Source organism: Odocoileus virginianus, unplaced genomic scaffold (assembly GCF_023699985.2).
Source record: "Odocoileus virginianus isolate 20LAN1187 ecotype Illinois unplaced genomic scaffold, Ovbor_1.2 Unplaced_Contig_4, whole genome shotgun sequence".
NCBI classification, from domain to species: domain Eukaryota; kingdom Metazoa; phylum Chordata; class Mammalia; order Artiodactyla; family Cervidae; genus Odocoileus; species Odocoileus virginianus.
The window spans coordinates 1,916,007-1,929,649 of record NW_027224321.1 but is presented as its reverse complement, the minus strand read 5'-3'; the positions used below and the strand labels follow the sequence as shown (position 1 = coordinate 1,929,649).

The window sequence follows — 13,643 nt, the reverse complement described above, 5'->3', positions numbered from 1 at the left end:
GCTATCGCTCAGAGCCCACGGTACCACCGCAATAATGCAGGAAGTGGAAGATGGAAACATTTCAGGCATCCAACAAGCCTACTGTCACTTCTCGAACTTTCTGCGAACCCACTGGATGAGGAGGATGCTGATTTGAACCGGCAGCCCAATTAAACGCGCAACCACTACTAATTTACTTTCAGGCTGGATCTTATTCACACAGTTTTCACTATGCCAGGAGGTGGGTGGAATGAATAGAAAGGATGAAATGTGTGTAATGAAGTGATAGGAAGACTTTATAATTAGTTTCTACCAAGTGGTACCTTTTAAAAAAAAAGTCATTAGTTGGAAACACACGACAAACACAGTAAGATGTTTATCTGTGAAATGGGCCTGAGACCTTTCCCTGAGGCAAATCTTACTCTTCCCCTGGGCCTGTGGGGCACCTGCTCCCCACCTGGCCAGTGGCCATGCATCTTCCTGACTTTACCCCAGTCCTCTCGTAAGAGGGGGTGTGTGGCCACCCATCCGTGGCTGGGGGCTTTTTGCTGAAGTTTTTGGAAGGCGTTGCATCAATGCTCAGCATCTGTGGGCGATTTATTTTCCAATGGGAAGGCCAGCGGTGTCTGAGTGGGTGCTTTGATCCACAATCATTATTTTTCACCACTGCTGATATAACAGAATCATCCTCATTTATCATAACAGGAGAAAATCGGTTTTTATGGGCTAAACTTGTTAGCAGGAAGCTATGGGAGGCAAAATGGTAAGACAGGCACTGAAAAAGGGCTTCGAGACTCTTTCCAGCCACCATGAGAGAGCCCCAACAAGCTCCCTGACACTCTGAACCTTGGTCTCCTCATTATAAATGAAAATGCCACGAACTCACAGAATTACAGTAAACGACATAGCGCGTGTACCGTAAAATCTGCTCCTGCCTTGCTAACAAAGGCATTGTGGGTTTATCTCATTTAAGCTTATCTTCAGATATTAGGAAGGAACAGGCACTTTCTTTCACACTCAAACTTGCAATCTGAACAGTCAAAAGAGTATTTCAGAAAAAGTGCAGCAGAAATAGAGAAAGAAAAGGATGTAAGCTATAAAGGTTGTTTCCAGCATACATGGAATCCTTGTTGAAACCAGACTGTTTTACTCTCACTGGTCTCACCAATCATTATTCATGTTACACAACAATGTTTTGACATTTGAACTTTCCTTTGAAGTATTTCTTTAACTTGTTTATTACAACGCATTAACTTCACCTCCCACCATGCCTGGGTACCTGTGTGCATGTCCACCTCCACTGGCACACCAAGGAATAAAAAATGTAAGTCCATCAGAAGGAGCCGCTTCTGAGAGATCACGTGGGCCCAGCCCTGAGCATCAAACCTGACTTCAACAAGTCAGAGGAGAATCAAGACAGACGGTGCCCACAGAAACACTAATGCAGCTCACAAAACAACAAGAGTGATGGGCATTAATAGAGGGGGCGGTTATCATCAGACGAAGCTGAAAGCCAGGATCAGAGTGGCTGTCTTAACGTGAAATTAAGTCGAGCAGGTATCAAGGAAGATTGCTACCTCAGGAGGCTGGTCTTTTTTGGAGGGCGACACCGTGGCACAGCTCGGCTGGAGCGGACACCCGAACCCAGCTTGCCGAGGTCGGGCAAGACCAAACAACCTGCCCAGATGGATGGGGGGCTGGGACGCCAGTGTTAGCATGGACCCAGCGACACCTGTCAGGAGGTAAGACAGCCGACAGCTCAGGGATGCAGGTCACTGCGTGTGCCTTGGCACACGCAGTGACCTGCATCCCCAAGTGCTTGTGGTTCAGGGTAAACGATGCTACAAATGAGAGGAGTGAGAATTACTTTTCAGAAACGCGAGCTCTGCCCCTGAAAGTCCTTGGAAGGTGGGGTGGGGGGGGGCGCCTTACCGTCAGCGGTGCCGGAGAGGCCGTCGGCTTTGAAGTTGCTGGTGCTTTTCTTCCTCCGATGCTTCTTTCTGTTGGCGTGAGGGGAGGGGGGCGGGTCGAGCTTGGGGCTGGCGGTGCTGGAAATGCTGGGGCTTGAGCACAGGGGGTCACCCAGCCCCGTGTCTGCCGCCGGACCGGAAAAGGAAAAGAGCGCAGAGGTCAGCACGGAGAAACCAGACTCTGCCAAGGACCACAGCAACGTTCCTCCAGTTACTAAGCCCCGGGAACAGTCTCCGAACCGCGGGCTCAGAGCAAACCTTGTGTTAAAAGGTCAGGGCTCCCCATGCCCGAACACGCCGCCTGCCATTCCAGAGCAGGAGCTCCTCTCGGCATCTTCTTTCTGCTCAGGAGAATTTAAAGTCCTCCTGTTTTTTTTTTTTTTTAAGACCAGTGCTTTTCCAACTTTATTACTTTAAAAAATTTTTTATGGGAATAGAGTTGATTTGAAATGCTGCTGTAGTTCCAGGTGTACCCCAAAGTGCATCAGTGATACATATACACATACCCACTCCTTTTTAGATTCTTTTCCCATATGGTCATTATAGAGTATAGAGTAGAGTTTCCTGTGTGACACAGTAGGTTCTTCTAAGTTATTCATTTTACACACAGTCATCTGTATATGTCAACCCCAATCCCTTCTCCTTTCCCCCCGGTCACCATAAGCTTGTTTTCTACATCTGTGATTCCACTTCTACTTTGTAGTTAAGTTCGTTTGAACCCTTTTTTTTTTTTTTTAAGATTCCATATATAAATGATATCATATCATGTTTGTCTTTATCTGATTTATAAAGTTCTCCGTTTTGCATGTTTGGAGTTCTGGAAAAGGAAAGTTGGCCGGGGCGGGAGGTTTTTACTTGTTTATTTTTCTCTTCCCACAAATAATTTGATATATTAGGAACAAAAGAAATACTCAGGAATACATAGGAGAGTGTCATCTTAAATGGGGTTGACTCGTGTGTGTGCTCACACACAAGATACAGGTATTTCTGATCGTCTGTCTCCTTCCCTCAACATTCTGTAGGACCAGACATCAGTTGATTACTAGTGAGATGCCACAGGCCACCGCCCTGTCTCACCAATGTCTAGCAACAGTCCTTAGAAGTCCGCAGTAGACCAGGCAATTTTTGATTCACTGAACCCTCTCACCAAAATGTTAAAATCAGTGCACAAATGTATCATTCACTGGAACTGAAACTCTCAACTTATGATGTCTAACTTTATCAGAGAGAAGAACACAACACCCTTAAAAGACATGAAATGAACATGCAATTCAGCAGAATGAACAAGTTCACTGAGAAAGGGATGAAGGAACACCACCCAGATACCTCCAAGCTCCTAAGAATTCATCATTTCATGACAGAGCGTCTTTGTTAACTCAAAAGACAGAACTTTCTGTGCAACGAACGAATAAACGTTCATTCATTCAACAAACGTTCTTTTGAGCACTTACTGTGAGCCAGTCACTTTTCTAGATGTCTGGGATCCACTGCTGAGAATAACAAAGGTCCCTGTCTGAGTGGCATTTAGACAGCTGAGGGGTCACAACCCAGACTTCGTCACAAGGTGGTGAGAGGGGAAAGGAGCCCGTGGAGGGTGGACATCACAGAGGTGGTGGAGGGGTGGGGGGACAGAGAGGGTCTTGATGAGAAGGCAACACGTGGGTCAATGCTTAAGATGGTGAAGACATGAGAACTCAGGCGCATACCTCGGGGAGGAGGAAATCACCAGAACCTGACCCTAAGGTCAGGTGTGCATGCTGGCAGTGTCCCAGAACCACAGAGGGGAGGACAGGAGACTCAGAGAGGAAGAGGGGCTCGGACACTGTCTAGGACCGGCTTTTACTCTGGGGAGCCGCTGCAGGCTTTTGAACAGAAGGATGACCTGATTTTGAATATAAAGATACTTGAGGGCTTCCCTGGTGCCTCAGTGGTAAAGAATCCTTCTGCCAATGCAGGAGAGATGGGCTCGATTCCTGATGTGGGACAATCCCACCTGCCGCAGGGACAACGAAGCCCGTGGGCCATGACCGATGAGCCTGTGCTCTAGGTCCCGGGAGCCACAGCTACTGAAGCCCGCACGCTGAGAGCATGTGCTTCACAAGAGAAGCTACTTCAGTGCGAAACCTAAGCGTGGCGACTAGAGCCGAGCCCCCGCTCGCCACAACCAGAGAAAAGCCTCCGCAGCAACGAAGACCCAGCACAGCCGAAAATAAATAAGCAAACAACACTTTTATAAAAAGATACTGGAAATCTGAATTGAAAATACTTCTATTTTCTGAACATTTTAGCATGTATTAAGAAATATTAAAAAAAAAAAAAAAAAAGCTTAGTTTCTTTTAAGCTCTACACCTGGCTCCAGGAATGCCCTAGGAAGCAACTTGCTGACATCCTAAGACCAGCAATGCCTTTCCCATCCCTGCATGGTCAGGAGGGTCAACCTTCTTCCCATCCCCTGCCGAGTCAAGGCCTCTGGGAGCCTGTCCTGGGAGGGGTGGAAGAGTCAGCCCACAGCTCCTTCCTGCAGGAGAACCTGCCTCCAGGAGACTGGGACTCTAGGTTGAATCTTTATCCACGTGGTCATTTCTTCTTCACTCTCTCTCCAACTTGCCGCCTACTCTCCACCAAAGGCACACCCACCCCGGCTCTGGCTCCCCCCTTTAGACCCTCCTCCCCCTCCAGGTCCAGGGAGCATGGCTAACTGCAGGAGGGTTCACTCTCTTGCTAGCTTTTCACCTTTTAAATGGTCCCGGTCTTCTGCAATACAAATCTTTTAAAAATAGCATTTCTTATACACATATTTTTTAATTTTTAAAATACTAGATCCCACTGTATATAATATACCCCATTGTATATAAGACTGTATGTAGACATCAAGGGAAAAAAAAGGTTAGTCTAGTTGATGTTGTTGTTGTTTAGTCACTAAGTCGTGTCTGACTCTTTGTGACCCCATGGACTGTAGCCCGCCAGGCTCCTCTGTCCATGGGATTTCCCGGGCAAGAATACTGGAGTGGGTTGCCATTTCCTCCTCCAGGGGATCTTCCTGACCCAGGGACTAACCCTCATCTCCTGCATTGGCAGGTGGATTTTTTACCACTGAGTCACCTGGGAAGCCCCCAGTCTAGTTAATACTTGTGGACAATTTCAGAGAGTTCAGAAGCTGCCAGATACTGCTGAGGCGTCCAGGGCCCCCAGGATCACTGGCTGATCCTAAAGCAAACGCTTTTACATGTTAGTCAGTGCTCAAGCCTTACGATGAATATGTTTGTTATTTATTTTCTGCCCAGGTTTCAAAAACCTTCATGCTCCAACGGTATCCTCTCTGACTCTGCAGTGTTAGGAACGCACCGGTGCCAGGCTGGGTGACAGGCCGTGGGGAAACTGGTCCCAGTGACCATCCCCATCCTCTAATCACGGAGGCTGATGGGGGTGCAGGCCAAGACAGCTGCCCTCTGCTGCAGCAGGACTGGTGTTTTGCTCTTTTCCGCTGTCCCCTGGCACCACAGTTCGAAAGCATCAACTCTTTGGTGCTCAGCCTTCTTTACGGTCCAACTCTCACATCCGTGCATGACTGGACTAGAGGGTGAAAACCCCTGTCCCCATGGAGTTGACGTCTAATGACTGAGAGGATGCCTGTCTGGTCTCTTGCTTGATACCTCCAGGAAAGACTAGATCTCTTGGGCAATCTGAGTTTGAAGAGGGGGAATCAGATCTATGGCAGAAACACTGAGATCCCGTGGAGAAGGAAATGGCAACCCACTCCAGTACTCTTGCCTAGAAAATTCCATGGATGGAGGAGCCTGGTGGGCTACAGTCCATAGGGTCGCAAAGAGTGGACACGACTGAGCGACTTCACTCACTTTTAATCCTATGTAAACAGAAGTGCCAGCTACACACAGAGAGAAGTAAGGTGGGGAACCATCCACACGCCCACGGGCACCGAGGCAAGCTGGCTCCGTGGCCTCCCTAGAGAAACACGAATGTGGCTCCAGGAGGAGCCACCAGGACCCAGAGTGTGAGTGACAGAGACAAAGGAACCACGGAGTCCGGGAAAGCGCCAGCAGTGAGCTGGCGTGGGGAGGGCGGAGGGCAGAACAAAAAGACACGGGTCCTGATCTGGGCCCCGAAGGCAGCAAGGGAGGCGGGAGGTGAGCTTGCAGAATAACTCAGGGCTCTCATCTAGAAAAAGAAACAGTGATCCCAGGGACGAAACCAGAAAGCAGGACCAGCTGTTTGTGAGCCCCAGGAATCCCGTCTCAGACAAGGAGGGGCATGAATAAAGGAGGTGATATGTACCCGTTGCTTGGAAACCAAGAAGCATTTCCAGTCCACGGTCTGGCCTGCTACTCACAGGACCAAGGTCTGCCTAAGAGCACCATCACTGAAGTCTAGAGACGGCAGGTGAAGCTGGAGCCCCATCTCTTCTCCCCGCCCGGGTCAGTGCTCCAATGCTGGCCGCCCAAGCCCTGCACACGTGACCCCAAGTATCTCACTGGAGGAAAGACAGATAACCACGATGTGGTCGGGTGTCCACAGGGGGTGGGCGAAGCGGGAGTCAGGCATAGAAGTCCCTGGGAAAATCAGGTGCCCCAGGGTGGGGTTCATAGGGGCAGGCACAGCTCAGGGGTGGACAGCTAGGCACAGACAGGCAGTTGCCCAGGAATGAAGGGTCCTGCCAGGAACAGAAGGCTGTGTGTCGGGGCCAGGGGCCTGACTGCAGCAGCAGGAGCACCCACGATGCAAGTGGCCAGCGTCTGTGGTCCCGAGGACGGGGCTGGGGTGGTGAGTCACGACGGAGGCGAAGCAGGGGCAGGCCGGGTCGTGGTCAGGGAGGCCTGGGGCAGAGAGGGTCCCCGGCAGCCCTGGCTGTTCTCCAGGCTAGGTGTCACGTCAAGGATGCTCTGGTTTCTAGTGACCTGGGTTCCGCGTCTGGGTGCTGGTATCTGAATGCCTGGCTCCTAGATCCTGAGAACTCCCTTTCAACAGGAGGTGTTTAAACAATCCCCTGGTTTAAAATACGACCAATCAAAACACACTGGGCTTCCGTACTGTGCTTTTCCATCTCCGATGACGCCTCCTGCCTGACAAGGTATCCCTCGGCCTGAACAGCCTCTGACAGCCCGGCCCCGGAGCCTGAAAAAGCACCTGCAGAACACCAGCCGTTCCTCCTGAGAACAAATAACGCATCTTGTTTTCTATCAGTTAGTGGACACTGGACAGACGGCCCCGTCAACGACCTTAAACACGAGAGGGGGCAATGCAGAGGGCAGAAGAGGGGAGACGGGGAGAGAAGAAAGCCACAGCAGATGAGAAAGGGGAGCGCCTCATTACGCCCCCTCTCACCCGGCTTTGATGGAGGGACCGGGAGTCCCCGAGACGCGGCACTGAGCCGGGATGGGCCAGTCCTCCGCCATCCCGCGCGCTCAATGCCGGCCATTAGTTCTTCCCAATCGGGCATCAATGTTCAACCCACACCCCAAAAAATACATAATACGAGCAATAATGATAACAATCTGCAGGCTCTCGAGCTTCGGGACGTGACGTATGAGTAAAAGAAGCAGTTTCACTTTTCACTCGGAGAGCTGACAAGCATGACTACAGGGGGAATAAAATAACATTCCGTCCGCATAAATATCAAGCAGCCCGCTCGAGACTGATGGGCCAGGAATGTATTCTTAGCCATCATTCCGGCAGACAGGCCCAAGGACACTCATAACTTATTTTACAATCATTTAGTTTCAGCTCAAGTGGAAAACGTGACAACTTATCTCTGCTGACAAGATGCCATATCGAACCTTACAATTAACTCTCCTCCGATTATCTGCCCAGCCGATCATTAGCTGGGCCATTTTCGATGAACTGTTGCAGGGAGTGTGTCTTGGTGATGGCCGTTGATGCCAGGTGTGAGGATGGGTTTTTGACATCCCCGGCCGCTATTCAAATAGGCCGGGCTCCGTGCCCCCGACTCCCAAGGCCCTGCTTCTCCCAAGGGTCTCCCGGTGTGTGTGCGAGGCAGGGTGGGGCGGGGGGGGAGTCCGTCCGCACCGTCTACATGGGAGCTGAGCATCCCCATGACTATTAGCACCGCAACAAAATCGGCATCACTACGGCCAGTGCTCCTCCAGCGGACACGTGCTCCTCGCCCCCCAGAGTCTATTTCAGGAAGCCTGGGGCTCTGGAGGGACGCCTCCCACCACTCTTCGTTACTGAGCTTGACCTGCAGAGGGGACACCAAGAATTCCCTGCAGGACTCCCCGAAACTCCCCACATGCATGCTGTCTGGAGGGGCTGCTGATGGTCCCGAGGGCAGGCTGACTGTTAATTTCCTACATGTTGAAGAAAGAGGGCTTCCCCGGTGGCTCAGCGGTAAAGACGCCACCTGCTAATGCAGGAGATGCGGGTTCCATCCCTAGATGGGGGAAGATCCCCCGGAGAAGGAAATGGCTACCCGCTCCAGTATTTATTCTTGCCTGGAGAAATCCAGCGGATGGAGGAGCCTGGCAGGCTACAGTCCATGGGGTTGCAAAGAGTCGGACACGACCGAACGATGGAACAACGGGGAATGCTTTAAAAGGCATGCTCACAAGAAGCCTGGAGGGCTTCCCTGGTGGCTCAGCGGTAAAGAATCTGCCTGCCAGTGCAAGAGACACAGGTTCAATCCCTGGGCCAGAAAGATTCCACGCGTTGAGGTGAAGGGAAGTCACGATACCAGGGCTCCAGAGCCCAGGAGCCACAATGACTGAGCCCATCTGCGACAGCTACTGAATCCTGAGTACTCTAGAGCCCGTGTTCCACCAGAGAAGCCGCTGCAGTGAGCCCAAGCATCACAATTACGGAGTAGCCCCTTGCTGCAACTAGAGAGAAGCCCAGGCAGCAATGAAGGCCCAGCACAGCCAAAAAATCATAAATAAATAAAATTATAAAGCAGAAGCCTGAATGTCTATTAAAAAAAAAAAAGGGAAAGGATCGTGAATGCATATTAGCTCTTCTTTCTCACTCTCACATAGACCCCACCTTGCTCATTTGGCAGGATTAGGAACCACATAGAACTAAAAAAAAATCTTCGTGTTGTGGTATTAGGAGAATTCAAAAATGATCAAAGACAGAGCTATTTGTAGGGGACGGGTGGTGGTGGTGGGGAAGATCACTGGAGAGCTAAAACCTTTCAAACACTCAAGATGAAGTCATCGCAGGAGCCGGTCCATTAAAACCCATTTCCTTCAAGACAAAAGCCGACGGTATAAAGCCAATTTGGACCTTCACGAAGGGCTCTGCTCTCCCTGGAGCTCAGAGAGACGTGTGGGCCGGTAAATAAAGAACCAGGCCACCTCTGCCATCCAAGGAAATCACAACATCCCGGGCCTCTGTTAAAAGGTTGAGTGTGAAGTGAAGTTCAAAACCTCGCCCCTTCTCACAGTCCTTTTGACAGGAGCTTTCAACAGGAGGAGGTTTACTTGAATCCCCATCTCTGAAGATGTTTCAGAGCCCGGCACATTGTCCGGCTCCCTTTGCGGCTGGCGGCGCGCGCTCAGAGGGTACGCGGTGTCAGAAGAAGGGGCAGCGGGGACACGGTGGGGGGCCCGGGAAGATGACAGCTGCTGGGGAAACGGGAGCGACAACACAGCGTCAGACGGACTCACAGAAGTGGGAGGAAAGGAAGACAATAGGAGGGGCCAGGGTGAAGGCAGAAGACGGGGAGAAGGGTGTCCTACCCGGCTGACTTCCGTTCCACCTTGAGGTCTCGGTCGAGGAAGCGGGACGGGTCGGGATGGGTCTTCATTTACCCGAAGCCCTTCCTTACTGACATATGTTTCCAGAACAGCCTTCAAAATCCCCCAGAAATCCTGATCGCTAATTAGGGCACAGGGTTTCGTTCCGAGGCAATGAAGATGTTCTAGGCCTGTGCGACGGTTGCCCCTAAAAGTACTGAACTGTTGGCGATAAACGGGTGAATTATATGTGCTCTGAGTGTTAATTTCAATAAAGCTATTTTCAAGTAAAAGGGAAAAAAAAAAGGCAGTGGGTGGTGGTGGGGGTGTCATTGTATTAAATGGGCTTCCCTGGTGGCTCAGTGGTAAAGAACCTGCCTGCCAGTGCAGGAGACGTGGGTTCAATCCCTGGGTCGGGAAGATCCCCTGGAGGAGGAAATGGCAAGCTGCTCCAGTATTCTTGCCTGGGAAATCCCATGGACAGAGGAGCCTGAAGGGCTACAGTCTGTGGGGTCACAAAAGAGTAGGACATGACTGAGCAACTAAATAGCAACACTGTATTCAAAGCCACGAAATGAGGGAGATAAAAGAAGGTGGTGGGACGGGCTAGAAAGTCTGCAGGTTCGGGGTCAAAGCAGGTGGTCCCAGGGGGACTGGGGACATTCAGGAACCTAAGCTAAGCCGTTCCCAAGACTCAGGCCACACCATCGAGCTCGGGGACTTAAGTGGCTGCCTGTGTCTCCAGCCACCCACCAGGACCCGGTTCGAGGTCCCAGATAGAGGGTGGACCCCGTGATGGTCACGCTTTTGAGGGAGCTGCCCCACTTCCCCCTTGTCTTACAGAGGACAGCACGTGCCGCTGGGGGGAGCCGTGCTCTTCGCAAGCTCCCTCGCGTCCACCCCCTCTCTGAGCCACACCTCCTCCTCTCCGACCTCCTGGGACACACGCTGCCCTGCACTCTTCACCACCTTGCCACCTGCCCCTTCCTGCCCATGATGGCAGGCTCTGTAAGCATCCCCTTGGGTCCCTTTAGGTTTCTTCCTGCTGGGTGCTCAGCATGTCCTGATACCATCGCCCGATCTGAGGGAACGCGAGCCAGGATTTTATATTTAGGGGTCAAAAATTAAATTGCTCTTTAGTTGATTTTTAGCCGAATCAAGCTGCACAAGTTTAAATTAATCTGGTGTGCTCCCGAAAAATGCAAAAAGGTGCTCTGAGCAGTACCGTTAGGTGGAAATGAAATCATTTCAAGAGACTCCCACCTCTTGGCAGCCTCATCTCTTTTTACATAATCAGCCACAACCCATTTCTTAAGTTGGGCGCTGATGGTCGCTAAATGACAAAGAGATTCTCTTGCACGTGGGAGGCTCCACTGGCTGAGCAGGCTGGGGAAAGGCTGAGACAAGAAAACTCAGTTAAATAGAGAAGTTAATTAAATGCACGACCCTACTTTGATAACATAAATTTCCCGTCTTTAGAAACTTAGCTGTTTCTATGAAAAGTCACTTGGAATCAAATTCCCAACTCCTGCACAAGAATCGGTCCTGACGGAGGTAGGAAGGCAGGCTACAGTTCCGCAGGTCCCCAGAGGGCTCTGTCCAGGGTCCTGAATGTGCTCAGTTGGTTCATTCTGAGCAAGACACAGAAATACACGAAGACAAGGCTGTTCCTTCACGGCACATCCCTGCTCTTCATCTACTGACATCATGTGGTTTGAAAAAGTAGAGCAATGGTGCTCCCAGCTTTAAGAAAACCTGATACACAGAAGCCCAGACTAAAACAGGAGGTAATTTGGTTGTGACAGATCCTTCCATTGCTCCAGGGTCACAGTGCCAAAAAGGAAAATAAACAGTAGAGTGTGCTTGAGCATGCTTAACTATTTCCCTACTGCTTAGATGGGCTGCAAATTTTTTTTTACCATAAATCAATACTTTTCATATATTTGTAAATATTCATAATTATTGCATGAGGGCAGTTTACAAGGGAAGGGCCCAAGAAAAGGAGCTCTGAGCTCCCCCCTGCCCGCGGCAGTGTGTAAGGGGTAGCGCTTGCTGGCTGACTCCCATTTCAGCTCTTATTCTGCATGCGTCCTGATGAGGAAGTTCACGGTCCTCAGAACGGCCGACATCAAGTGGCCGACGAGGAAGGCAGATGGGGCAGGGAAAGAACCACAGCAGGAGTTCCATGAGAAGAAACTAGCCCGGCTGTGGGATCAGAAAAGCAGCTCAAAATCCCACCTGGCTATGTGGCTGGGCACCTCATCTCCCTTGGGTCTCAGCATCTCCACCACACTGGGCGAAACGGCACCCTGAGCACCTGGCCCTGGCCGGCCACACCCCAACCTGCCCCTTCTCCTTCTCGGGCGACAGCAGCTCCGCCCTCTGGGAGTGCAGGTCAGCAGCTCGGTCCAGCCTGACTCGACTCTCCCTCTCACACCCCTCAGCAATCCGGGAGGACACAATGCCACACGGCGCCTAGACCTGTGCTCAGGGCAGTGCTGACCACCTGCCAGGTGGGTGGACAGACAGACCCGCTTGCCCCGGGCAGGCTGTCTTCTAGAGGTGTGCCAGCCAAACTACACACAGCTCCTGTCCTGGAGAATTTACATCCCAGCGACGAGGTGGTGTCAATAAACACGGCGGACACAGACACACACACTCACACAGAACACAGGCGATGATCACGCTGAGTGGAAAGGCAATCCAGGTGGGCGTGGGGGTCACTGGCCTGCTCCTCGCCTAATCCTCAAAACCAGTTAAACGTGGCCACAAAGGGCAATCAAATCTTCTTTTTTTTTTTTTTTAACAGTAATCATTCACAAATACCAAAAGTTGGCGGGGATGTGGAGAAAAGGGAACCTCGTTCACTGTTGGTAGGAATGTAAATTGGTGCAGCCACTATAGGAAAACAGTATGGAGGTTCTCAAAAAACTAAAAATAGAACTACCATATGACCAGCAATTCTATTCCTGCGTTATTTATTTGAGAAAAAAAAAAACCAACAACAAACCACTAATTTGAAAAGATACATGCATCCCAATGTTCACAGCAGCATCATTTGCAGTTGTCAAGATACGGGAGCAACCCAAGTGTCCATCAACAGCTGAATGCGTAAAGAAGATGCGAGATATCTACTTATCTACTGAGCTAGCTAGCTAGACATCCATAGACACATACAATAGAATGCCACTCAGCCAGATAAGAATGAAAAGGTGCCACTTGCCACAACACGGAGGGACCTGGAGGGTATTCAGTGAAACAAGCCAGAGAGAAACAAACACTGGTGTCACTTATATGTGGAGTCTCAGAAACTAGCTAGTGAATCGGATAAAAAAAGAAACCGACTCACAGATACAGAGAACAAACGAGTGGTTACCAGCGGGGACAGGGGAGAGTGGGGGTTGCAAGACGGGGGTGGGGAATAAGAGGTACAAACTACTCTGCATAGAATAAATGACAAGGACGCTCTGTTCAGCACAGGTCACACAGCCAATGGTTTATAATAACTATACACAGAATACAACTTTCAAAATTGTGAGCCACTATGCTGTATGCCCAAATTGAATGTAACACTGGACACCAACTATGCCTTCACTAAAGAAAAAACACCAATCATCCAATAAGTTGACACTGAGGACTCTCAACACAGAACTGCAATACCAGAAACATACATTACTGATCCCCAAAGAAGATTATTTGGATGGCATCACCGACTCAATGGACATGAGTTTGAGTAAACTCCAGGAGCTGGAGATGGACAGGGAGGACTGGCGTGCTGCAGTCCATGGAGTCGCAAAGAGTCAGGCAAGACAGAGTGACTGAACTGAACTGAAAGAAGATTATAAATTTAGGGGGCAAAGTTCTGATAGCTATTAGAGAGGGGCTGGGAGCCCAGGACCAGATGACCCTTTCCGTGACATCCTCCCTGCCCCTCTTCCCAGCTCCCACGCAACACTGCACCCCTACCACCACCTTCAAAGTGCTGTGA

The 13,643-nt window shown here is 50.5% G+C and overlaps 1 protein-coding gene across 9 annotated transcripts in view; it reads right to left on the bottom strand.

The window, feature by feature from the left end:
- AGAP1 (ArfGAP with GTPase domain, ankyrin repeat and PH domain 1) overlaps positions 1 to 13,643 on the bottom strand; it is a 568,266-nt gene that overhangs the window by 119,931 nt on the left and 434,692 nt on the right. For 8 of the 9 annotated variants that reach the window (XM_070463558.1, XM_070463559.1, XM_020905503.2 and 5 more), the window contains one exon: positions 1,912 to 2,073. The exons of the other annotated variant lie outside the window; for it this stretch is intronic. In XM_070463558.1, the coding sequence (XP_070319659.1) occupies positions 1,912 to 2,073 (162 nt within the window). The remainder of the gene's footprint in view (positions 1 to 1,911; positions 2,074 to 13,643) is intronic. 9 annotated transcript variants of the gene reach the window in all.